This window comes from Cuculus canorus, chromosome 20, assembly GCF_017976375.1.
Source record: "Cuculus canorus isolate bCucCan1 chromosome 20, bCucCan1.pri, whole genome shotgun sequence".
Classification (NCBI taxonomy): Eukaryota; Metazoa; Chordata; class Aves; order Cuculiformes; family Cuculidae; genus Cuculus; species Cuculus canorus.
The window spans coordinates 743,766-769,955 of record NC_071420.1 but is presented as its reverse complement, the minus strand read 5'-3'; the positions used below and the strand labels follow the sequence as shown (position 1 = coordinate 769,955).

At 37.4% G+C, this 26,190-nt stretch overlaps 1 protein-coding gene across 6 annotated transcripts in view; it reads right to left on the bottom strand.

Annotated features, from left to right (window-relative positions):
- Positions 1 to 26,190, bottom strand: part of NF1 (neurofibromin 1) — a 94,573-nt gene that overhangs the window by 48,627 nt on the left and 19,756 nt on the right. For 3 of the 6 annotated variants that reach the window (XR_008453185.1, XM_054085430.1, XM_054085432.1), the window contains exons 12-36: positions 25,846 to 25,977; positions 22,728 to 22,862; positions 22,083 to 22,196; positions 21,565 to 21,644; positions 20,100 to 20,223; positions 18,519 to 18,662; positions 17,565 to 17,811; positions 17,163 to 17,236; positions 16,954 to 17,037; positions 15,902 to 16,342; positions 15,081 to 15,220; positions 14,732 to 14,854; positions 14,225 to 14,308; positions 13,535 to 13,651; positions 12,934 to 13,115; positions 12,617 to 12,828; positions 11,850 to 12,011; positions 10,720 to 10,823; positions 9,703 to 9,838; positions 5,181 to 5,243; positions 3,069 to 3,227; positions 2,075 to 2,172; positions 1,787 to 1,933; positions 1,267 to 1,413; positions 814 to 924 (exon numbers count right to left, since the gene is read on the bottom strand). Coding sequence is in view for 4 of the 6 variants with exons in the window: in XM_054085430.1 (XP_053941405.1) it covers positions 814 to 924; positions 1,267 to 1,413; positions 1,787 to 1,933; positions 2,075 to 2,172; positions 3,069 to 3,227; positions 5,181 to 5,243; positions 9,703 to 9,838; positions 10,720 to 10,823; positions 11,850 to 12,011; positions 12,617 to 12,828; positions 12,934 to 13,115; positions 13,535 to 13,651; positions 14,225 to 14,308; positions 14,732 to 14,854; positions 15,081 to 15,220; positions 15,902 to 16,342; positions 16,954 to 17,037; positions 17,163 to 17,236; positions 17,565 to 17,811; positions 18,519 to 18,662; positions 20,100 to 20,223; positions 21,565 to 21,644; positions 22,083 to 22,196; positions 22,728 to 22,862; positions 25,846 to 25,977 (3,560 nt within the window). In the remaining 2 variants the exon portion in view is untranslated. Of the gene's footprint in view, positions 1 to 813; positions 925 to 1,266; positions 1,414 to 1,786; positions 1,934 to 2,074; positions 2,173 to 3,068; positions 3,228 to 5,180; positions 5,244 to 9,702; positions 9,839 to 10,719; positions 10,824 to 11,849; positions 12,012 to 12,616; positions 12,829 to 12,933; positions 13,116 to 13,459; positions 13,652 to 14,224; positions 14,309 to 14,731; positions 14,855 to 15,080; positions 15,221 to 15,901; positions 16,343 to 16,953; positions 17,038 to 17,162; positions 17,237 to 17,564; positions 17,812 to 18,518; positions 18,663 to 20,099; positions 20,224 to 21,564; positions 21,645 to 22,082; positions 22,197 to 22,727; positions 22,863 to 25,845; positions 25,978 to 26,190 lie in introns of those variants that run through there. The other 3 variants (XM_054085433.1, XM_054085434.1, XR_008453186.1) reach the window with 2 other exon arrangements.

The following is a 26,190-nucleotide window of genomic DNA, read 5'->3' as shown; positions in this document are numbered from 1 at the left end:
TGGATTTTCTATCTCGGTTACTTAAACTTGATATTTCAATGTAGTTATTAAGCTACATTTACTCTACTTGCAGCTTTATGACTACAAACATTAAATAAACAAGCAGTTTTATTAATACTAAATTTTCTTTTTTTTTTTTTTTTTAAAAAAAAAGAGAGAATTGTGACTTATTTAACCATACATTGACTAACGCTGATCTTGGGATATTCTTCCCAAATTCTTCACAACTGCAGAATCTATTACTTGTTGTTATGAATCATCTTCCACAGTAGTGAGGATTTCAAACTTTTCAAATTTTGTCTTATTGGAAAACACCGTCTTTGCAAATTTCATACGTCAACATCTGCTTTCCTTATGGCTTTAGTGTTATTTCCACAGATCTCGATTATGTGTCAAACTATTAAATACTTGTATGACTTCTCTAAAATGGGATGCACGGACCGTTTTGAGAGATTTCATCCCACATTTTAGCTTGTTACTCATTTTATACTTCAGAACATGAAGATGCTAAAATCACTGATAAAGGTTTAACAGGATTGTGGTGCAGATGTAGTTTACTTGAGACACTGAAAAATAAAAAGTACTTAAAATTTTAGGTATTTTTCCACAGATGCTCACATACTCCTGGGTGTAAGAGCTATGACAGTTCTGACTGAGGAAAAAACTCAATCAAAAAATAGTATCACCAAAATTTGTCAAGTAGGCTATTTCAGATTCTTGTTTATTACAAAGTTGTTTTCTTTCTCTTATATACACTCAACACCTTTCATTGTACATGTTTCTTTCAGACAGGGAAGGTGAAAGATTCCTTACCTCCGGGCAATGTAGTAGAAAACAGGATTACCAGCTTTTGATGTCCCAGCTTGGTAGAAAATATTTAATGTTTTCAGTGCTTTGAACTCCTCTTTTTCATGTACCTGATGCCTAAAAAGCAGAACAATTGATGTTAACTTTCAACAACTGGCCTTCCAAAAAAAAAATTAAAAAAAAAATCGTAAACCCTCTTCATTTGCATTTTTAAGTAAAAGTATTAAGTTCACACAATCTTGAACTGTTGTTAAATCACAAATGTTACTGCTGTCTCTGGTTCTCATTTTAATTTTTTGAAATTAGAATCTACTCAGAAACCTAAAAGGTGTATGTAGACCTGGGTTTTCAAACTCCTCTTCAAAACAAAAGCTAGAGTCTCAATAACTACTTACATCGCCTTACATGCTAAGGTCTAGAAACACACAACATGCATCCCCTCCATGATAATCCCATTACCTTGTCATAAACTCTTCAAATTTGGAACTAGTGAGGTTTAAACTGGACCAGTGGGTATCTGCCACGGGTTTGTGCTCAGGAGGACCCAGATAGGCAAGCAGAGTAGCCATCTTGTCAAAAGGTCGTCTTCCAACAGCCTTGTGGTCCCTAGAAACAGGGTATTACTTACAAAAGTCCTTCTGTACTCAGCAATTCCCATTTCTTTGCCCGCTACCCTGCCTTACCTTTAAAATATTAAAAAAACTATCCACCAAAGAAATAAGAAAATATTTGTTACACCTATTGTAGAACAATTTTTACAAAAGACAACTGTACACTTGCTCAAAAGGTTGGCAGAAAAGTGGGCAGCAAAGATGTTAGGCATGTGCCCCATAACAGGTTATCAATAAGACAAGTTTCCATATGTAAGATTTTTCAGCCATGATATTCTTCTCAGCAATAATAACAAAAACATCTTTAAGTATTTCCAAACATCAATTTCCCATCAGCAACTCCCTTCTCAATAGTTCTGAAGTCTTACCTGTTGCTGGAAAGGTACTGGCCAATTTTCTCCTGATTGTTCCACAGCAACCGGTGCAAAGCAAGGACGTTGCCGTCACTAATGAAGGACAGGCTGTGATTGACGGTGTCGCTAGCTGGGCAATCAGATGCAATGTCAAGGAAAAACCTAGAGTTCGAAATCATAATAACCATCAGTGCATAAGGGAAATCGGCCAAGTAGACCCAAAGTAAATTAAAAGGCTGTAAGAACATTCTCCGCTCACTCTCCACACACGACACTCTTTGAGCCAGTTCCCCAAGGGCCTACCTTCGTGCTGCATCAAAATTGCTTTTTACAAAATCATTAAAAGGCCGCATATGTTCTTCTTTTGTAAAGAGGACGTGGTTGGCAATGCTTTGAAGTATCTAAATAATAAAAAGATGGTAAAGACACATAAAGGTTTAATGTATTGATTACTATGGTAGCCAGTGTAACTCTGCTATCAGAAAAACTCATTTTAACTTGTGAAACTTCAAGACAAAAAAAGGCCAATAAGTCAACTAGTTCAAAATACGTTCACTTTCAAAATATCTTCCCTTACATACTTCTACATACCAGAAAACAACTTCCTGTATTTATGAATTTTATTCAGATTTAGACAAGGAATGTAAATCATCTTTCAAAACCATCATTTATTTAGTGTTAATATTTCTCTGGAAATCACGTCGACATGTAAAAGCAATAGCACCTGCCTACTGAAAGAAGAGTACAGTTTCTCAACTTTTAAGACGAATCTCATATGCATAGGACACAGGATTTGTATGCCATCATTTTACAGAAAGTAATACCAAATAAGATTAAAGGTAAGAAAAATCACTTCTTTAGTGCTAGTATGAACTTAAATCAATATCTGTCTGCCATTACTCTAACACTGGTTTCTCTATTTTTAAATAAGATCAGAAGTCCATATGAAGAGTCAGAAGGCATTCTGGCATCTTAAACTTGGCTTTGGCAAAATGTTTTTTGCCATACAGACTGCTCCCCATACTTAAACTGCTGCGAGCTTTAACATTATCATGATGTGTTAGAACAGTATGGAAACTGCACTTTAAATAAACATGGTGGTTGCTAACAAAAAAACCCACGAGTTCAGCTACATTTTCTCATAGGAGTCAAAGATCAAAACTAACAGAACCCCCACGGCACGGCAGCTGGAAATGGATGATCTTTAGGGTCCTTTCCAACCCAAACCATTCAATGAATCCATGATAAATCAGGCAGAACATACAATATGGCCAAATAAAAATATTTACTGATTCACCTTGGACATCAGTTTCAATCCCCTTTCAATTCTTGGTGGAGGCTTTTTATCTAAAATCCCTGCCTCATAAGGGGAGACGATCGCAGGATTGATGAACCGAAGGAACATGGCGCTTCCAACTGCTCCAATGCTGTTCTGGGGAAATCGCTGACTAACAACCTATGAAGTTGAGAATTATAAAGAATATTTTTGTATTAAGAAAAGGGAAAGCAAGATGAGAAAAGCCTTGTACGGTAATCCAACCTCAATCACTCTTTCCGCACTCATCAAGCTCAACACATATGAGTAGGGCTCTCTTGCCTTAACAGGTTTGGCATCACAGGACAACCAGGAACAGGAGGGAAACAGGATAAGGGGTGAGAGGGCTCTCAGACCCTCGCTAGTTTTACTTCAGCTTTTGTACAGCTTTTCATGCTACAATAACTATTGGACAAAGGTAAGAAGGTACATTTCTGAGTACGGAATTCCAGGACCCTGCCACAGACAGCAGAGCAGGTGCGGTGTGTTGGTACTCAGGTGTGCGGTCCTCCCATCACATACAGACAACTCTTTCTAAATTAGTGAGTCTTTTATTTGTGCATTTATAAATTTACTACTGATCACAAGAGCCTCTCCAGCAATAAAACTTATGCTGTAAACATTCAGGAGTAATTTTAAACTTGTGGGAAGGAGATATTTGTAGCAATACTCTTCAGAACCATCACATCCCAACAGGTTTGCCAAAGAAGGAAAGCCAGAATGAGCCAGAGCTGAGGGGCCAGGGCACTTCTTCACCTCTACATACCCCATCCAAAATTCACTTAGCAGGAATTTGCTAGAATTACAGATTTAATAGATCTGTCTTTGCTATTTAGAGAAAAAAATATTTTCCTGAAAATCACGTAAGAAAGAAGAAATCTCCTTTGTTTTCAGGAAATCAACTATATCTTACCAAGAGGACAGTCTACTCTCTAGCTATCTTTCATTTGAATTTGAAAAGTTAAAGTGCCCTGATAAAAATAAAGTTCTTAAACATGTTACATGTCATTCTATAAAGATTCAATATTTATATGTATATCATCTTATGAGTAAGAATGGTTAATAAAAAAAAGTCAGATTCCAGCTTATCACAGCATAAAATTAGTAAGCTTCTTGGTCTAAGTTATATTTGTTTAAAATAAATAAAAAACAACCCCCACTTCAGCGAAATACTGCAAAACATTAACTACTGCAGTCTCAAATCATGCTTCTTAAAACCGATAAAGCCATCAGTACATACATAATATATGAAGAATCACTTTGGCTCAGCAGCAACTTCATTCAGTGACCTTGTGACGCAATCACTGACAGCGTTCTCTTGTAAAACACTAGTTTGCACACAGATTTGGCACTTAAACATGCTCACTATTCCACTCAGTTACAGCAAAAAATAAGGGAGTATTTAATAAAAACCGACATCTCCATTATGCCTTGTTTTTTTATATATACTTTATATTTTGAGGTCACTGTCGAAGAAAAGTGTGAGTTTTAACTTGCAATGACACCACTCTCTCACAATTTACATATCTAAACTCTTTAACACAGCAGTTTGCTTGGAATGGGAAATCCGCTTTTCTCAGTAAATAAATACAAATGCTACATATTATTGCTTAATCACAAGGCAAACAAAGGAAAATATCTCAGGAACAAGTCATATAAGCCTCTTTTCTTCTCAGTAACCCATATATATATTAATCGTTCTGCTCCTAGGATGCAAGCTGAAGTCAAAGTTAACTGCCAGAGTGTTAAAACAACTGAACTGATCCAGATTTTCCCCCGAACAAAAAAAAATATTTTTTCTTCCATATTTTTTTTTAATTTGAAGATGGTGGCAAGAGTAGGAGAATCAGAGTATTAAATACTAAGCAGTCATGTTAAAAATGTCTTTTGTTTACTCCAATAGGCACACAGAGAATATTTTAAATATAACTTAATTCCAGTGTTAATTGAAATGAAAGCTATTTTGTGCCAGAATTAGTAGAATGATTTTACAGTGAGGTCAAATGGACTGAAGTGAAGAAGTTTTCAACAAACAGCAAAAGATTTCTGTTGTGCTTTGAAAGAAATGGCTAATAAAAAGGTCTCCAAACTTACTGATTTTTTGTTTTCCTTTTTTTCTTTTACGGTAGCTTTATTCAGTAGAGAGTGGCAAGTTGCCTACAGAACAGAGATGAGCACAAACAAGTCACAGCACCAACTACATACAGTAACAAAAAACCAATGTTGACTTGTACATAAATTACACAGTAGAATGTAACAAACATAACCAACAGAAAATGAAATATATAAACTAAAGGCTGATGATGGAGTTTTTATTCCACAATTTTATTACATCTTATTTACAAAGCACTAAATACAAAACAAACAAATGTTGCGTTTCAATCATTTCTACTATTTCTGGCTAGATTAAAAGTCAAACCACATTATTGTGCTCATGATATACAATATTGGGCACTAAATGTTATATTCAGCTTTCAAATGCACTTTACCATCCCCAAATAATTTTAATAGTCAATATTAAAGTGTTATACCTTTGAAATACATTACTTTTAAAATAAATTTAGAGTTTTAAATCTCCCCAATGTTTCTCTGTGTGTCCTTCAATTTAGTTAGATCTGTGAATTATCACAGTTATTACTACTTTGATAGCTAAACACTGCTATAAAACACTCTGTGGAAAAGGGAAGAAAAAAGCCAATCTACATTAATTTGTTATAGATTTCCACATCAAAATATCCATCCTGATTGTGCTTATTTCTGCATTTCACTTAGATGTAAAGGGATCCATCAAGAAGCACCCCATTCTCTCCTATGACCCATGAGCAAAGCTACTGTGCAGCAGCCTGGAGTACTGTCTCCAGCACGGAGGTATGGTTTGAGCCGGGAGCTCATCCCGTGGCCTTTCACAGCAGCTCTAGAGCAAATTCCCATCACGCAGAAGCCCTACAGCTCGCCACACTTGGAGCTGCATCAAGAGACAGCTAGCAACATTTACCATTTGGAGAGCAAACGCCCACAGTTCTACAACTGGAGAGTGTGACAGAGTAAAAAGCCAAAAAGCCCGGTCAGTAACAGCGATTCTGCTAACCAAGTTGAATTTAAGTAGTTCGCATTAGTGCAAGACCTGTTAATATTTAACCAGCCTCTGCCAGATTTCTCACACTGTAATTCCTACGGAGTTAGCTTCTGGCGCAGTCGCATACATGCGCTATTCATCAGGCTGCTGCACTCACAGCAAGTAAAACGTCCATCTCCCTTCATTAAGAAAATAATGTCTGTTTGTGTGGTGTTTATGACACAGCCAGGACAAAATCTTTGCACGAGTTACTTTGATCACGCTTGCTCATTATCACAAAACACTCCTGAATGGACACTACCTGAACAAGAGTAAGGATGAAGCTCTCACAGTGACCCATTCTGTGATGTTTTCAGATTCTTCTTTCCTCCTTCCACTCCATCGGACTCTATTCCCCACAACAGAAACACCAGCCAGCGTAGACCCAATATCCAACTAAATAAACCCTTTTCATAATGTTGCTACCTTGATTAAAATTAGCTGCAAATCATGTACAGAACACAGCAGATGGGCATGTTTTGCAAACACATTTATTTTAAAACTCTAAGCATAAAAAGACACTGCAAAATTCAGTCTCATTCCCTCTTACACTGCCGCCTGGGATGGAACACAGACACCTTAGAGAAAATTAAGTCACCTTAAGAAATCACCTATTTGGTTCTCGCAATAAAAATAGATTAATACCTCCAAAACTTCAGATTTTAACTGTATTTTCTTTCAGATAAAGGCCAGACACTTCAAAACTCTCTGGAATTTGAAACTACAAGACTAATTATTACACTATTTGTGATAAACAGACATTCGTACACCAATATATGTGTTACTAGAAGCAGCTAAAGTAGTAAATATTGAAGCTGAGTATCAGTTCATACCACTTGTATATTTGCCAGTAAATCATCTCTTTCAGGAACATATTACCCTTGTTACTAAAAACCAGTAAGGGCAAGAATAAATCCAGAGAAGCAGCTCCGGCAATGTCTGCTAGAGAGTACATTTCAGTAATTCCATTTCAGGTAAGAATTAAAAATGGTTTGCATAGAAATAATTTCTAGCAATGTATCACTGAAATGGAAATAAATCTGATAGATCCTAGTAACAAAATACAAAAGCAATTCGATGCAGAGACAGGAGATAATGTAATGTCAACAGAACGTCAAAGAAGCAACAATCCAGGTTGCATGTGACATTTTCAGTTAACACTCAAACACACTCCTAGCAAATGTCTGTGAGAATGTGGCCATTTGAATCTGAAGGAAACCAACCTGTCCCCCTCATTTCCCACTTTAAAAACCTAACAAAACAAAACAAGCCCCAAACTGCTCTCTGACAACCTGAATACAACCTCTGTCAGAAAGAGAACCTGACCCGCTCAGAGGCCATTTATACCAGTTGTTATAGCAGAAACAAAGGCACATTATTTGCCTTCCTAATTCATCCCAACAGCTCACTATAACCCAAGATCCACTACAGCCACAACACACAATTTGCTGTTTCTCACTTCCAGGTTCTGTGAACTGCAGCAGTTGCACTTATTAGCACAGCACTCACTGGAACAATCAGACTAGACTATACCATGTAGAATTTTTTATTACTCATAATCAGTTCACTCAGCTCCGAAAATGTATTTTCCTTACTTTACTTTAGATCTGAGATATAGACTCCATGGCTGAAAGGCCAAAAATAGTTTGTCCAGACCACTTAACTGAGACCATAGCTCAAATATTCTCCTATTCACAGCTCTTTTGTGGCAGTTCTCCAACAGGACTGGAAACAGTAGCTCCTATGAGTCCTGAGGGCAGCACGAGGATTCCCCAGTGGAACTTCTAGCAGCAGCTACATCCATCAGAAACACACAAAGAGCAAGGGAGAGACCTATGCGCATACCAGACTCAGCAGCTGCTGCCCGGCTGCTACTGAGCGCAGCAGATGATGCCAGGGATGGAGGCTGGGGAATGCAAGTACTTGAATGGGAGATGGCCAGGAGGGTACCTCTACAGTAGAATTTACTCTACAGAGGACAGCCCACCACTCAGCAAGGTTTCTTCTCTATAAGCATCATAAGTGGCACCATAAACAAGCAAGGGGAGGGTGGTCCCAGCTTGCTAACTTTCCAAGGTTTCTGTGGCAGCACTAAAGTTTCAGCCACAAATAGAAGTCTTGCCTTTGTAATGTGCCTGATGAAAGGAACTCTACAAATACTCATCTGTCTCTTCCAGGTTCTCTTCTTCCTATTTACCTGCTGAATTTCCCAAAACTGTGTTTGCAAAGTGTTTGGTCAGCTGCTTAATCCAAGTACAGCAGCCCTTTGCCTACAATAACATGCTCCAGGCCTCTGACAGGCAACACCATCTCCATCAGAATCTGTCGCTCACAGCAGCAGGAAGATATTTACCTCACAGACCAATGGCTGTTGTCATTCTACCTCTCAAATACAAGGGGTTATCCACTAAAGTAGAGAGCATCTGCAGCATCCCATTCACAAGGGTAATGGTATTTACCAAATTACAGGCCAGTGGACCTCCTTCCCAGGACAAGTGAGTGACTTTCCTTACAGGTGTCCACAGCAACCTAGAGACTCACAAGACATGGAACCCCCTGTGATCCAAGTAAAGCCTGAATGATACAGTGCCTTGACTCTACTTGCAAATGAACTTAAGGAAGCACATATAACCACAAGCAAGTCTCTGCCAAATACAGCAACAGCATTTCATACATCTATTTCCTTCCATTATAGTCAGCTTAAATCCATACTTTCTAAAATTTGGGACTTGTAACTACTGTAGTCCTACAGAATACCATTTTCAGGTTTTTTTTCTTACAAGCATCTTACACGCGTTTTAATCTGCTTTTCTATCAAAGGCATAAAGTGTAAGATTGTGCCCCCTTGAACAATACATTTTATTGACAATTTTTGGAAAAATTCACCTTGGAGAGAAATGCTCTTGAGGAAATGAGCTGGTACTAGTATGCAGAGAACAACTATCTAGATTCAGTAACTGCACAAGCAGCTATTTTATTCACAGTTAATGTTTATCAAATGCATGATCTGTAAGACTCCTAGAGAATTAACTAACTTGATTTCTGATTTAATTGATCCTGTATAAAAAGCAAACAAGCGCATTGTTTCTATATTCAAAACACAGTTCTGCATTCTCTCAGCCCAGCAGCGATTTATCTTCCCCCAACTTCTGCCGCTTTCCCTATAGAGGGCTGGTAAAAGCGAGTATAACCTTTACCTCCCCAGTTAATCTTTAGTCTCCCACAGAGATGCTAAAGCAGAGATTATTGTTACCTTCTTAGGTCTGAGTTCGCAGCTGTGATTCAAGTCCTTAAAATAATAATGTTTAGTCACCTCCTGATTGCCCGCCAGAGTCTTAAAACACCATTCAGCCCATCAGTTTAGATTCCTGTTATTTAACAAACATCTGAAAACAGTCTTTAAGAAATGCCCAGTACGCACCCACTATTGACCAGGCTCCAAATTGCTAGAATCATAAACCAAACCCCAAAGTCAAGGGGCAGCGACCACTGCAGGCATACCTGGTATAAACAATGGCACACACTGCGAAGCTGTGGCGGGAACTCCAAGGAAGAATTAATGATTGCATGAAAAAATTTTTCAGTCATTTGCAAGAGATTCCGCTGGTTCTCTTCAAGGCCTTCTGTAGGCTCCAGCCTGAAACAGACCCACAAACGTATGGCCAGCAATCAGTTGAACAGTAGTACCTGTACCTGTATGTTGAGTAGTAACCTTATTTGCTAGGGTAAACTGAAATCTTACAGAACTATTTATCATGTTTTACACAGATATTCCTTCAGTATTTTAAACCATGTAAGCTAAAAATATAAGCCCATTTAAAACTCAGTAATAAACAGACAGCTGTAAGGGGGATTCTCTCGCACCATTCCATATAAAGACATACATATGTTATTCCAACTTATAATTGAATTATCAGTTTGATGGTGGTTTCTCGGAAAAGAATTTTTAAGGTAGACACAGATATTTGAGAGGTAAACTACTAATAAGGCCTATCTTTTCGTAAGCTACTTAAAAGACAGATACTGAAAGTTTTTTTCAGATTTAGAGATAATTCAAAGCAACAGAACAACTACTAAACCCAAGTCTCAACGTGATAAGCAAAATTAGGGCAAAAAAACTACACACAACACACATGCATTCCATCTCGCTTCTGTAATTAATTTAGTGATCTAAGACAGGTACTACTGGAAATCCCCGCATTAGTGGCCTATGTAAAAAAAATGAAGTAGCAAGTAGGAGAAGAGGTCCTCCAAGAGCTCTCTACCTTCCTTGCTCTCACAGGGTTTAGAGGACATGCAGCAAAACTCATCTAGCTGTGTTGGACAGCTATGTACAACTCTCCCTGCGTATGAGGACTGCAGCTACAATTAACGAGCCTAGTAAAGTGAGGATTGGAAAAGTATTGAAGTATGAGAAAGAAAATTTGCAACAACAGAAAAGGAATTCTATTGTATTTAGGACAATTGGGAATTGTGTTTACAAATAAACATATTTGCTCCCCCCCTTGAAACTCAAACCTTGTTGGATCCACCTCAAAGCTAACATGCTGCCATTCAGAGGATGTGATCACAGTCCTTAATAAAGGCTCCAAAAGCTTCTGCAAATATGTAGCACCATATACCTGTGTGGAAAGAAAATCGGAATAGGTGGCCAGATTAACACGGCAAACCACAAGAACACTCCAAAATTCTACAAGCGTTAAGAGTCTGAAAACATTTGATTTGTTTTGGCATAAGACAGATTTCTCTAAAATTGGTGTTTCATACTATAGTCTCACTTCTGAAACATAACTGTGATCGATTTCTATGTATTTTAATTGATGTTCAATTTAGAGAAAACTATAGGTCACTTTAGTAATCATAATAACCACGATGGGATTCTATCTTAGAGCACAATGACTCCATGCCCCATCGCTGTTTGTACAGCACTACCCAACTTTTAAAACTGAAATAGAATCATAAACAAGACTTCACAGAGTTTGTCTCCCCATCTTTAAATTGCCTGTTACAGAATGACCATCAGGAAGAGTATGGGGCACCAGCCCCAGAATCACTCATCAAACTTCTGACTAGCTTAGTTCTAAGAGCCCTGCTATAAGTGAAGATTATTCAGGGAAGGACTTTAGGACAACTAAAACTCTAACAAATATTTAGCTTTTTGTATCCCATAAGTTATGTTTCCTAAATAAGGAGTAATCTTTGTTGAAATGTACAAACTTTGCAAATATTTTTGTTGCGCTGACCAGTTTTCTTCTTTACAATGCAGAACACACAGACTAAGTAAGATGAAACATTTACTGCCTTGGAAATTTTCAAAAGGACAAACTGCAAGCTTAAGCCTAACTGGCCAAGTCATGTCATCTTGGCAAAAGGTCAGTTCCAGGAGGGTTTGTAGTTTTTAGCTGGGCCCGAGCATAAGAGATTTACAAGATCTAGTTCATCAAATGTTAAAACACTAAAAGCAAAACTCCCTAAACTTAACAGATGGGAGAGCTGAGAGTAAACTGAGACCTAAAGGCAATTCTGTACTATTTTCATCTAATCCAGTTACTCAAGAGCTTAACACCATAAACTGGTAGTTCTGTATTTTTATGCTACTAAACTTTTTTGAAGTGATCTGTAGCAGTGAAAAAGATTAGATAATATACCTTAAAACAGAAAGTCATTATTTTACTGGCTAAGCTGTTTCCTCGGAAGAGCGTCTGCATGGAATCTGCTAGTTCAACTTCCTTTGAAAACATATTCCAAAGTAGCTGGTAGAGCAAGTGTCGGGAATCAAAGAGTGTGACCAGGACACGAGCTAACTCATCCTTAAAAGAAGCAATGAAATGTTAATGTAGCAGTGAGCCAAAGCAAGCCCCAAAAAAAAGAATTATGAAAGAAACACAAAGCACTTTGTACTAATGCTTTAAATTTGCTATGGGTCTTGCATGTAAGTATCAAATTAAGCATACATAACCTCTCTTTAATCTTCCCTATGCTACCGTTTGTCTAAAAATCTGCCCCATGATATCCAGTCATACAAATTCATAGACAGATAAAGAGTTATTCTGCTCAACAACAAAGTACAATTCATCTTGCTAAAATCTAGACGAGCAAATACAGCCCTAGTCATCTGCATTACAGCACACACAATATGTAATAAATAACCAGCCCAAACAGATGTGTATATTACAATAACTGCATATGGAATTATTTCCTAGATATTAATTAAAAATTTACTACAAAAGTGTGGTTTATGATCAAGATCCAGTACACTTCTCAAGACTATACTAAGCAAGGCTAGCTATCATGAATGGTAGGTCTAATCTCTCTTTATCAGACTGTGGTTAGACCTTTAAAGTTTGCAATATTTTCTATTTCAAGTCTTGATATTTGCAAAAATGTAGGAAATAAAAGGCATGAATCAACTTACCCACTGAGAACAAGGCACCACATTGGCTAAAGCCATAGCAATAGGAAGCTCCCCCTGATCACCCATCATTGTAACCAACTCCACCAATCTCTCAAACCGATCTGCTAGCACTGTTTCTGCTAACGTATCAAATTCTGTTCCCTGCTGCAGAATTTTGGTGAGGACTTCCATAAACGTAGCTCTTGTTTGGAGGTCTTTATGATAGCCCAAGCCTGATTAAAAAAACCCAGAACTACTAAGGAAGATGCAAAAATAAATTAAATACCAATGTCTTCATTATGTATTCATTTATGCACAGTTATCTCTAACTACTTTACCTATTGAGTGCATAAGACCACTGTCCACATTTGCATTGAGTAAATTTGACATGGCAAGAACAGTGCAGTGCCGTAGTGAAGCAAGCCTTCGTGACATTCCGCGTTTCCTGCCACCTGTTTGTGTGCTTTCATCTTCAACTTCACTACAGTCATTTAGAAGGTTCATAAACAGTGTGAAATACCTAAAGAAAAAGGAAAAGCCTTGGATAAGACAAACAAGATTCTGCAAAGGCAACCACTTGAAGAGATTTGCATACAGTAGTAAACAGACAACAATCCTCGCAAAAAATCTCCTAACTGTCCCAAGGAATCTCTCTTGTGGCACAGCCCAATCTTTCAATTGTGCTGTAACAACCAGAAGGCATCATCCCAAGATTTGTATGCAAATTTTTGCAAACGGAGCAAGTAAATGTCACAGGTGTATCTTTACAGACTGATGACTTGAAAGAGATTAAGCTTCATGGATAAAAATATAATATCAAACCAAGCAATTCACTCCCATAAATTAAAAAAAAAAAAAACCCACAGTTTGTAATAAAAGTCATACGGTGCATCTGCTTGGAGTCAATGTATCGACAAAGAGTTGAAAGTCATTATTTACTTAAGAAATAACTGAGATTTTGCTTCCATCAACTCAACACCATCTCCTTCTTCAGGCTGTAGTGGAAGCCCAGCAAGAAGGGATACCACTGCTTCCATACTCGCTTGGTCTAAATCTCTGAAAAATAAAGTTTTAAGAAGTTGTGGATTAGTTCAGCAGAATCAGTCTCTCCTTCCCCTTGATAATTTTCCCACCTGATACCAAATCCCTTTCCCATATACATCTAAATGGACTGAAAATAATCTTGTTTTTGAAAAACAGTTATTCTAATAAAGTTCCGTCCACCAGGAAAAAAAAACTTCAAGTAATAAATCTACTACGAATAACAACTGCAAACCAAATTTGTAACTAAAAAAACAGCTAAGTATGAATTCAACACTATAACGTCAGATGATTTTATTCTTCACAATGTATATGAAGATATAGCCCTAGCAAATAAAATGCTAAATCAGAAAAAGTATTAAAAGGAATTAAATAAATTCAGTAGAAAACCAACATCTTAAGAGCCATGTTAGTTAAGATTGTGCGCTAAATACATTTCTGTTGCTGCTCAAGTTTCAATGTTTGTCTTTTCCTTAGAATTACAAACACTAAAGGAAGTTCACAGGAGTCAGCTCAGGTGTGGATATCAAATGCCACTGGAAATGTAATTAGCAACTTCAGATACAATTTCACAGTAGTCTTTCTTACCTTGTAAGGCATTTCACATCCTCATCCGTTGCTTGATTAGATGTTCCCATAACCCAGTCTGTCAAATATTCCACCATTTTGTTCCTGTTACATACACATATGTTGCTTTAGCTTTGGGGCTTTTTGGTTAGTTGTTTGTTTTTAAACACCCCTTCCCTCCCACACTTGTTACTGTAAGCAACATTATTAATTATTACACATTCAGTGTAAGAACTATTTGAATGACCACACATTGAAGATAAACTGCATTAATATTATTATAGCCTGGGGTATCACTTGCTATCTCACACAATTTTTTTATGTGTGTTTATTATTCCCGCAATCAATATAAAATTTTAATGCAGCACTAGAGTCTAAGTTATTCTGAAGACAAAGACACAAGTAATACCCTTATACCAGGAAAACTGGCGTCACAGAGGTATTAGTTTACGTTTTAAACATGTAACCAAACAAAACCGCATCTGTCCAAATCACACTATTCTAGAAGTTATACACTGCAATATTTACCTAAATTTCATTTCTTGGCAAAATGAAAGGTCATCTCTCCTCTCCATCATTACTTCTACTAACTGACATAGCTTAGTTTTTATTTGAATTGCATGTACCAAATTTCCAAGCACTCGCACATACCTGAAGAAAAAAAGCAAAAAGATTAAACACTCGATGCTACATTATACTATGAGGCCCACACATCTGACAGATGTTTTCAGCTCCATGCTGGAACCCACAAACTGCCTGACCCAGCAGACTTGCGTAATGGGTCATCAGAAAATCAACTACCACGTCTCCATGGTTGCAAGCAGAAAACATATCTACTTCACTTCTTGAACATGTTACTTGTATAGGAAGGTCTTACCTAACCAGATTTAGCATCATTGTCTCAATACTAGCTTGTCCAAGGTGTTCTGAGCTCCCTTCTGTGTGATTGTCAAGCAAGTTCTTCATTATAGCAATGGTTTGCTCTACAAACTGTGTGTTGGTCTCAGTTAACAAAACCTACAGGAAGAAAATTGCTGGTCTTAATTCCATACACACAATACCAAAAAAAGAGTATCAAATAGGTTGTGGAGAGGAGGGAGCTGGCCTCTTCTCCCAAGTGACAGGGGACAGGACAAGAGGGAATGGCCTGAAGCTCCACCAGGGGAGGTTCAGGTTGGATATCAGAAAAAAATTCTTCACAGAAAGAGTCATTGGGCACTGGCAGAGGCTGCCCAAGGAGGTGGTCGAGTCGCCTTCCCTGGAGGTGTTTAAGGAAAGGGTGGATGAAGTGCTTAGGGACATGGTTTAGGGAGTGTTAGGAATGGTTGGACTCGATGATCCAGTGGGTCCTTTCCAACCTGGTGATTCTGCGATTTAAAAAAATCACATTTTTCTAGTTATCACCCAGCCAGAAGATTCCAGTATACATCAAGATTAAATCTCAACACTACCAGCCATAACAATTCTGAGATAGTACTCAGAGTTCACTAAGAATTCAAGAATGTTTTCAATTACTTGATGTTAAATATAGCCTGCAATCACAAATCCAGTAATTATTAACGCAAGCTGTCAAATACATTCACAATGCGTGCAGTTTTTTTGTATGAAACAAACAGGTATCAATCTCAATTACCTTTGTGAAAGACAAGACTGACACTTTTTATGAAGACACAAATGTGAAGTATATCAACATCTTACCTGTCCTTGGGAATCAAAAAACTTGCTGATGGTATTCTTCAATTTGTTAAACAGCATTGGATAAAGTGCTGGACTCAACTCCAAACCCACCAAGTCTTTAATATTAGTCCGTATCTGCAGTCCCACTTTCTCATGGTTACAGACCATCAGAGTCAATAATCGATCGATGAATTTGCTAACAGGAGTCTCCACATTCCCCTCAGTGGACACCATAGATATCATGGAGCCCTTCCGCTCGTTGACTGGGCCCATGGGTGGGCTGTAGGTCGCTAATCCTGCATTGCTGCGATGCTGGAGGCACACTCCTCCAAGGGCACATAAGAAGCCCGTCATGTTGATCCACTCCTGAAGAGAATCTGTGTCAGACAAGTCTATGGAGCCACCTCCACTAACATGCGACATTCGCCTCTTAACAATCGTCTTATGGAGACTTTCAGTAACCTGAAAAAGAACGGCTGAAGATGAAGTCCCTTCAGTTAAACATAACTGATGGAGAGAGAGCAGAATTTTAAAGTATTCTTTAACATATCCTGCCATTTAAAATTCCAGTCTGCAGAATTTTCTAAGATTCACCTTTTATAGTTTATTGTGGTCATATGAACAGAAATCTCTACAGAGGCATTGTTTTCAGAGACACTGAAAAAGCAAGGCTAGGAAGGACTGAAGGGGGTTGCCCAATCAATTCCCTGCTCTGCACCAGGATAAAGCATATTTAAATCAGGATAGCCAGCTGCTTCTTTAAAAACTTCCAGTGAAATGTATTTGAGCATTTCTCTAGTAGCACTCCAGAGTTTTCACTAGTCTTTTTCTCAATTTCCTTCTAATTTTTAAGCTCAGCCTCAACTCCCTTGGAGCAATTTAAGTCAAATTACTTCTTAGACTCTTAGTAAAAATAGTAGAGAACTCATTACCATTATTTTTCTAGAAAACTTTCATGGAGCCTAAAACTACCTACAAAACTCATTTTCTAGATTAAAAAATCAATTCCTTTAAATAAATAAGCAAAAAGAGTTATTTCGAATTTCTATGAGTATGGGTAAAGTCATAGTCACCTGGCCATCTTCCATTTTGGTCTTTGGATAGTTAAGGATTAGTTTTGTAGCTTGTTCCCATTTTGCATGAGTATCCTCCCAGGCCTAAAAATAAGACATATCAAGATTAAACTTCAGAACTACTTGAGGCAACAGTATTTTCTGTTTTTTCTTTTTTTTTAAAAAAAAAAAGGCATGCAGAGAGTATATAAATTCAGAAGCACGTTTACCTCTGTGTTTCCTGCTGTTGGATGTTCAATGCGTCTTAACAATGCCATCACTCTTTTCTGAAGAGCTGCTCTCCCTAAAAATGGGCACAGAACAGTTAAAAAAAGTTTTACGAAAACCCACCAAAATCAAACATGAGCTCTTTGGAAGCAATCATTAAATCAACAGAGGAACATATCCCCTTGAAGTGTATAGAAAAGGATTCTTTTTGTTACACTTCAAAATCCTCATGAACTCTGTCAGTCAAATTCCCAAGCCTTCCTAGCAATTCTGATGACTAAAGATATTTCAGTCAAAGCAGAAGCAATCAAACCAAGAATCACAACCTGCTTAAGAGAACTCAAACACAAACAACAGTCTTACTATACAGGTAGAAAAGTATTCTACAGAATCACGATTCTTACCTGTTGACATCATATTGCTAACAGACGCAAACTCCATGAAAGTATTATAGTTTGGCAAAAAATTATGCACTGAGACTTCATCTACTCCACATCTGATATCTGCTTCCTCACAGAGGTGACGGAAACAGGACATTGCAACAAGGACCGCCTCGATATCTGGGCTCCACAAAAACATGTATAAGGCAACTTCCAATTTTGTTTGGGCTTGGCGACAAATGGGTGTTCCACTGCATCCTGCTGTACTTTCCTTGGAAAACAGAGAATTCCAAACTTGGTAATACTGCTTATGAATATAGCAATACTATTAAAATTCAGCCTTATCCAAATTGTTCTTTAACACTGCTTTTATTCCAGTCGGAATAAGCAATCCTAAACAAAATCAGAGCTCTTACATGCTGTTGCACGAACACAGTGACTAAGAACCTGGTCACTTCATAAGGATACTATGTTCTTAAGAAAATCTTACTGATACTGGAAAAGCGTACGTGAAAGAACAAAATGAAAGTTTTGCCTCATAAAAGATGTTCTAAATACCCTCATCTTGTTCCCTGCAGCTAGAACTAGTAGTAAAACTAGGCTTGAGAGACTTGGCTGTGAAAGGGTATATCCTACTAAATGTTTGATTTTATGATCCTTCATGGCACATTTAAACTGCAAGCGACACTAAAAAGTGAGATGTCAGATTTATTAACAATAGACTAATGTGTAGGGATACTATGTGCAATCCTGAGAAAAAAAATTCACCAACACTTTAACAAGTCACACCTTTCTTGAGCCTGAAACATCATTATTAACCAGCACATTAGATGCATACACTAGGATACAGATGTCTGTTCCTCCTCAGAAATTATTACTTTTATTTTAAAAAATTACACTCAAAGTGATTTAATTTATATTTGCACACAGGATTTTCTCCCCAAATGTTACGAATTATTATTATTATATATTATTTACCATGGAAGAATTCCCTTTCCCTTTCCTGAGGGTAGCTCCTGGAGCACAGCGCATCATCTCTTCATGGTCAAGAGACATTTGACTAGTTCCACCTCCAGAGACATCATAAAGGAAGAGAACGTGGCAGGAACTCCTATCTGATTGCTATAAAAAGTGAGGGAAGAAACATAATAAATCAACTTATTTTTTAAAAAGGCTAAAGAGGATAGATTTTGGGAAGGTAAAAAACTCCCCAACATTTACACAGTACTTTTCACACTCGTGCTCTCAGGGCTTTATAAAGTTAACCATATTATTGGTATCTTAAAATTATATTTCTGCTTAAGAAATTATCATCTGGAGAGTCACCTTGAAAAAAAATGACCTTGAGGTAAGCGCAAAAAAGATGCCTTTTCCTCCCTTCCTTGAAGCCTCCTGAAAGCCCTATAGGCTTCCTGGTTTTACTCCACAGAACATACACTAACATAAATATAATAAAAACATACATTTAATTAAGTCTAAAGAAGCCAAGCTCAGGGTACTGTACATTTTATTAATGTAGGAATTGAGACTGTGAAGCAGAGCTCCATCTTTTTCTGATCCTGATACTAATGAACATCGTCTGAGCACTAAGAGGAAACAGTTTTAAAAACAAATCATTACTTCTTAACTGGAAGAACTATAATATTAAGCATATTGTCTACTTGAAAGAAGCTGATTTCCACTTAAGAGGCCAAATGTAAGACTTCCTGAATCCACAGAAAGCCTGGATGTCTAAGGTCTTCAGCTGTAGTATGTGAGACTTTATTTTACAACTATAAATTTAACTGGAGATAAAAGGAAATGCCTGCCACTCGGCATCAACACAGAAACAAGTAGTGTCCATCAGTAACAGAGCTACCACAGTTGAAAGAAGAAAAGAAAAAAGTCATTTAAAGGTAAAAGTCCTCTTGCTGAAAGCGGAATTTTAAAGCATGCTATACACTACATAGATGACAGTATCCTTCACACCTTAGCATAGCTACTTTCAGGTCAGACACAAACCCTTTATTTTCTTTAGCAGATGTTTAATTCAAGAGCTAATTGCAAGTCTGGTTTTAATTCTAGCAACTATAGCATTACAATGCGTGCTGGGCTTGGAAAAAGTCCCTGGAGATTATCAGAAAGAAGCAAGTCAGAACTCTAGGACTCACACGAACATATGATGCAAAAGTAAACATTTATTTGATCCATGAAGTAGTATATTTTGTCATAACTATTTATCTTTCTCTTTTTCTCATCTGTGGACTATTTGCTTTGTATTGGGCAAACGGGTATCAGACACCACCTTTCTGCGAAACATGCATTTTCCAGGCAAGTACAACAATCCGTGTAGCTACAGTAAAAAAAAACCCCTAAACCTAACTTCTGTTAACAATTCTAATCAAGGGTGCCTCCCAAAGCACCACCTCTCAGCAGAGAGGAAATCAGAAAACAGAAGGTGTAGGTGTAGCTATTAAACCACTTCAAATCGTTAAAATAACCTGGTAAACACAGGGAATTACAAAGCAGAGTGAGATTCATTTCAATGATCCTAACCGATAGATGTTAACATTTACTTACTTTGGTTTTTAGAAGAAATTTATTCCTACAGATGAGAATCTCCCGCAGCCACTTGAGGATTTCTGTACTGCTGAGCATCTGATGACTAGTTAGTTTCTTGCAGATATAAAAAAGCATTTGCGAACTGCAGCAAAATGAAATGCAGCATTAGCCTTATTAGCTAGTAACATTTTTTAAGCTATTACTACACTGCACATAGAAACAGGCAATTGGCTTGAATATCCTATACATATACTAGCAAATGTGTAATAGATACAATATAGGTGTGTACTTTAAATAACTATCTCCCCTCTGACCCTTCCCACCGCCCAGTTGGCCTTTTTAGTTCCCTAGAGGAAGTTAAGCAGCTTGGGTACTTGTTAGAAGTCCAGACTCCAGGGCTGTCGGTTCAGAAATCCTCCATTTATCCACAGAACAGATACAGCACAAACAGTGGCAGTACAAGTTTACCTACACTGCTCTGATAACGTGTCTCAACTCTGTTCTGGAAGGAACAAATCTAGGGATGTTCCTTCTTCATATCCATTCAGGCCTCACACTCTCTGTTAAAACTGCCAAAGGGTCCAAATTAGTGTCAATTTTAACGGGTTTTTCCCTTAGCCCGAACAGATCACAAACTCATTTCTAATATTAGAAATTACAGCAATGAGTTTCAGTTCTTGCCCATCTAGGGATTGCTCAGCATCAAACCTATCCCATAACAAGTCCCTTGAGCCTCATTTAGCAGTCATGCAGGCCGATTTGTTGATGCTGGTAAGAGTGTTCCTCCTAGACTGTTCTTCCCTTTCTTCTAAAACAAACACCAGAACCAAGTCCAATTAGATCATCTTTTTTTTTTTTATTTTGTTTATTTAGCTCATGCAATTTAAGAATTTAGAGTTTACAGACTCCTACTTTTTGGTTTAGCATTCTGCATAATTTTAACTTCCATAGAAATTTATTTCCATTAATATTCTCCAGGAAATCAACTGCAACAGCTGCTGCAAAGTTATAAAAAGCAAGACAAATTAAATGTATTCTATTTCTTTAAATACACAGGAAAGACGAATGGAGATCACTAGTCAGGGCAAACTACTACCTTCTTTAGGTAAGGGCTTTGGAGGCAAGACTAGCAAATCCACACTTCCAGAATTACTTAACATTACCTTCCCCCTCAGCCACAAAAAGATAAAATAGAATTTAAATGAGTAGTAACCGTTTGAATAAGGGGGAGCATCTCTAACTTTTCAAAACTATCAATCATTTCTACACCTTCACATCTCTGAAGACAGTCATTAAGAAAGCTAGTAAAATGTCTGTTATTATAATGTTATTGAATTTGTGCAGTGCAAGGAAGATACAACTTTTTCACAAACACAGATAATAATTTTGACTGCAGGTTCCTGACGACGATGCATGGCTTTCCTAAAACATTCACAGCTGTTTCAGAAGAGAAGACAAACTGAAACACCTCTAATTTACATACCTAATTTCCCAGAATGTTTCTATAGGCGCATCAGGATTCCACAAGTCAATGCTGTCTAACTGGTGAAGAACTAGCAAGGCCTGAATTTAAAACAAAGTAGAGTGTCACTTAAAGGCAGATATGTAAAAGACATTTACAGCATGGGCAGAGAAATACGTGCAATCACATATTAATTACACTGGCTAAAAAAAAGCCCAAAAGATATAAGCATTCCATACAAAAGAACAACAGTTCATTGTTAAATCATGACAAAAGTATTTCCTTTTAGTCTATTACATGTATATAAGCCAGTCCTAGAGGTTTTACCTTGTAATTGCATACAAATCTGTTCTAGTCAAACAGACAAAATGTTTTTAAAAGACAGATTGTTTTCTTTAATATTTAAATATCCAGCTGCAAAAAAATTAATGCAACCAATCCTACAGATGTAAAATTATAGTGGCAACAACAACATATCTCGATTTGTCTAGCACAGTCTCTGTACTTATCATCTGGCACAGAGATCATTTACCCCTTACCTCCATGGCTTCTTGTGCTATATCTGGCATGCTGGATTGCGGAACAAGTTGCACAAGGCCCGTAATTAATTCAGCCGTGCTTCCTTGTGTCTCAGGTCCTTGCTTCCTTGGATTCTAAATAGCATAAAGAAGATCAAGATTAAGTTGTAAAACTTTCTAATGGCTGACCATGCTACTGTCTGATACAGCATATTCCTGTGATCAAACTAGGTGAATTTCTGGATTTTTAGGAGAATAACTGATTTCTTTATAAGCTACGATACCCTATGCATATTGTATATTTGACAGAACTGAGATATTTTTAAGTCAAACATTAAACAGACCCGAGAAAATGGAAGATATCAGATATCTACTCATTGAAATTATGACTAATACGCCCTCCTTCCATTCCCCGCTCCTTTCCTCCTGTTCCCCTTCACGGTTTCAGAATTTTACACTCCCTTTCACTGTGTTGCTCTGGTTCTGTAAAATTTCTTACAATTTCTTTTTGGTTTTGTGTTTTTCCTTTGAAAGCACAGAAATATAACCAAAGGAAAGAACAAGTAAGGAAGTATCCTGGATGCCAAAGTTTATGTTTTTATTTCTTTTTCATGTAGTAGCCTCAAAAGTAAATTTTACTATGAATTAATAGCGTGATGTACTTACACACAGCAAAAGCTTTGGATCAGCATGAATCAGTTTTACCAAGGATAACAGCAAGAACTTGTAGCTTCTGGTTTCCAAATCAGTTGGTTTTTCTTTAAATTTAAGGCTTGTCATTTTCTCCTTAAATGTAAGACTCTGACGGAAGGAAAAATCAGTTATTGTCAGTAATGTAGTCTGCACAGTAGCTATAAGCATCCTAAGAAGTGTATTTTTTTCTTGTAACTTATAATTAATGAAAAAGTATATTCAATTCACTCGAGTAAAGCTACATACCCTCCTACTCAAAACCCCCCTTTTACATATGCATATGCTATCACTTCATTATATCTTTAAAGTTTAATTAAGAACTGTTTTAGTGAGGTGCATGTGTACATAAGAAAAGGTTTTACACAGGACAAACTGTGGAAAAAAATGCATAGAAGCTAATAAGAATTCAGAGGGATTCTCTCTGGTTTGAGAAAAAAAAAAAGTAAATATTTCCAAGTAAACATCAATAGATGAGAAGACTCTTTTCCAAATGCCAAATACTCTATTTTCTGCCATAATTACAGTCCAGATGATAGTATTTTCACCTGTACAGCCTCTGAAAAATTCACCTTTGTGTTTTAAGAAGGTATACAGCGCATCGCTTCAAAATATCTAGCTTTATCTGAAAAATCAGTAAACTCCTTTTGTACCATTCAACTTCCTCATGTGAGTTGGAGGACATTGTAAGATACGTACTGAGAGTTCACATGATGTGTTCTGCTTTGACTCTAGCGTGAACTGCATCGTATTCAACCACTGCTGTTCACACAACAGTTAGCAATAAGACTTGTGTATCTAACAGTCACACACAGTGTTGGCTGTGACAGAAGAGGGCATGGAGTTCATGTTCCAACTCTATGGTGCGCACAATCTCTGAAGTGAGCCACCCTGTTGGATGGCAAATCAACCACAGCTACTTCATCCCAAAAATATTTTGGATGCACACTAAAGTCTGTGAAAAATGCTATACATATGTATATGTGTGTGTGTATACAAATACATAAACATACGTATAAAAAAAGTACACTTGCATTAACTGGCCTCTACTATGTCCAAAGACAAAACTTTCACCTCTCTCCAATAAACGTATAGAATTTATATTTTCATTAAGTTTAATCTCATATCAGCAGGGATTTAATTAGTAATTTTTCTTGCTGCTACCAAAATAGTTACGAGACAGTAATTTGGACGAAAAAATTGCTGTTGCGGATATCCAACACAAAGCAGACTACAACACTCTTAGGATCTCAGCTTGTTAAAATATTTTGTCAATTATTTGCAAAGATCTCAAACAATAACGTGAACTTGTTTTTCATCGCCACTACATTTACAAGTTTTGAACAAAAAAACCAACCTGGCATGCAATCATCCTCAAGGTAACTGAAGAAGAGCTATGACATTGTATATGAAATTCTACAAGAGAGAGAACCTCATGCTATTTTGCTACATAGTTAGTGAAGATATACAGAATAAAATCTACCACACAAGAGCATACAATGAAGAAATTTATGTCTCTAAACTGGTAGAGGTAACTAATTCTGTACTAAATCTCAGTTTGCTGCAGTTAAGGGAATATTTAGAAGAGGCACATGGCAAGAGAGGCTGACTGGCTTCTGTGAAGTGATTTACTCGCTTCACACTATCAAAACTAAAGACTACCAATAAACAAAGACAGGGACGCAAGTGCTCTCTGCAATTACATCAAGGGGATAAACACCAGTTTGAAGCTATCAGACAACACTGGAATAGGAACAAGTAGGGACAGATTAGACAGAAATAAGTTTAGGCTGGAAATCAGGAGGCAGTCCTAGCCTTCCAGAATCTCCCTGCTCTGGTGAGCACTGTGATGGAAAAGTAAGGGGCAGAAAGGAACGAAAACAACCAACAAAACACCTTTCCTTCTAGGAAGGAGCTCAACTGCTTGTGAAAGGGATCACCCTGCAACTGCTCAGAGCAGCGCTGAAGGTCTCCTCCACTCCTACATTCTTATGGAAGACACGCTACCTTCCATGCTCCGGTGATGTGAGGTGACTGCAGTGGTAACTATGCACAGAAAAGTCAGAGTAAGGAAGGGCTTTTCTGCGGTAGTTACGATGGGTCATACTTACAGCAACAGAGGCCCACTGCCATGCAAAACAGTGACTGGTTGGCATCTGACCATGAGAGCGACAGCAGCCAATAAGAACGGAAAATAAGAAGCAGAAGACAAAGCACCACCAATCAATGTCAGAGTTGCCATTACAAAACCCTTGCTATTTTTTCAACAGATGAATATACACATGTAAAAAGCAAGTTAAATGTGTTACAGCTTTCAACTAAAAGCATTTTGATTATTTGCTTTCATTTGTGAAGCCCAATAAGAATATTTTCATCTATCTCTTCAGGCCTTCTAAAACAATCAACCCAATTCACTAGACACACCAGAAGTCGTAGACAGAAAGTTCAGAAGAAAGGCAACGCCGCTGCATGGCAACTTACTAAAATATTTGGATGAACTACAGATCTGAATTTACTCAAGATTTTTTTCCAAGACAACCAAGACTATTGACTTTAGTTCATAACACTTGAAAAATCTTTTACTTTGTTGCTGTCACCAAGACCAAACAGTCAACTTGCTCAACAGAAAGCAAGCAAGACAAACAAAAAGAGGAGTTACTCATGCCAATCATGGTAAAAGCATTGCAGTTTTCAGAAATAATCCTCATATAAAGAATGCTTTTGTTTTTCATCTTAACTATAAACGGATATATTATCTAGCTACTAACACAGCAAGAAAGCTTAAAATGAACAGTTAGCCACAGAGCACAGTTACAGAAGAAATACTTCTATGTTGCCAGTTTAAAAGCAGCATGAAAACTGAGAAACACACATCACTAACTAGCTAGAATCGGGTAGTCAATACACCAAAACCTGCAAGGTTTACAGAGCAGGTATGGCTCTCTGTTGATTTTTGGATTGCAGTATTCTTCCCCCATCTAGTTTCCAGTCTAAAGTTAATGAACAAAAAAAGCTGGAATGGAATGGAGACATGGGGGAAAAAAAAACCCAAACAAATAGCTTTTTGTTTTAACAGCTTCTTTACAAATCTTACCGGAGTCATGCGAATTGCTGGATGTGCCCCACAGCCCTGAATAGCTTTATGCAGCGTCTCACTGAACATGCTGCGAAGCTCCATGGAATGGCAGTACACAGCATCGATCCTGGGCCACCAGTCCAACGCAGACTAGAATGATAGCACAGAAACGCTCAAACTGTGAACTGGCAATATATGAGTCAGATTGTGATTAATTTTATACTTCTAAAAGTTACAAAAGCTGTAGTATAACTAACCTTTACATGAGTATTTTGCACGGGATTACTAGTTAATTGTGCATTCTCACCATAAAACTCAATATTTAAATGAGTTGTAACAGAAGTAATATTTCTAACTTAGCTG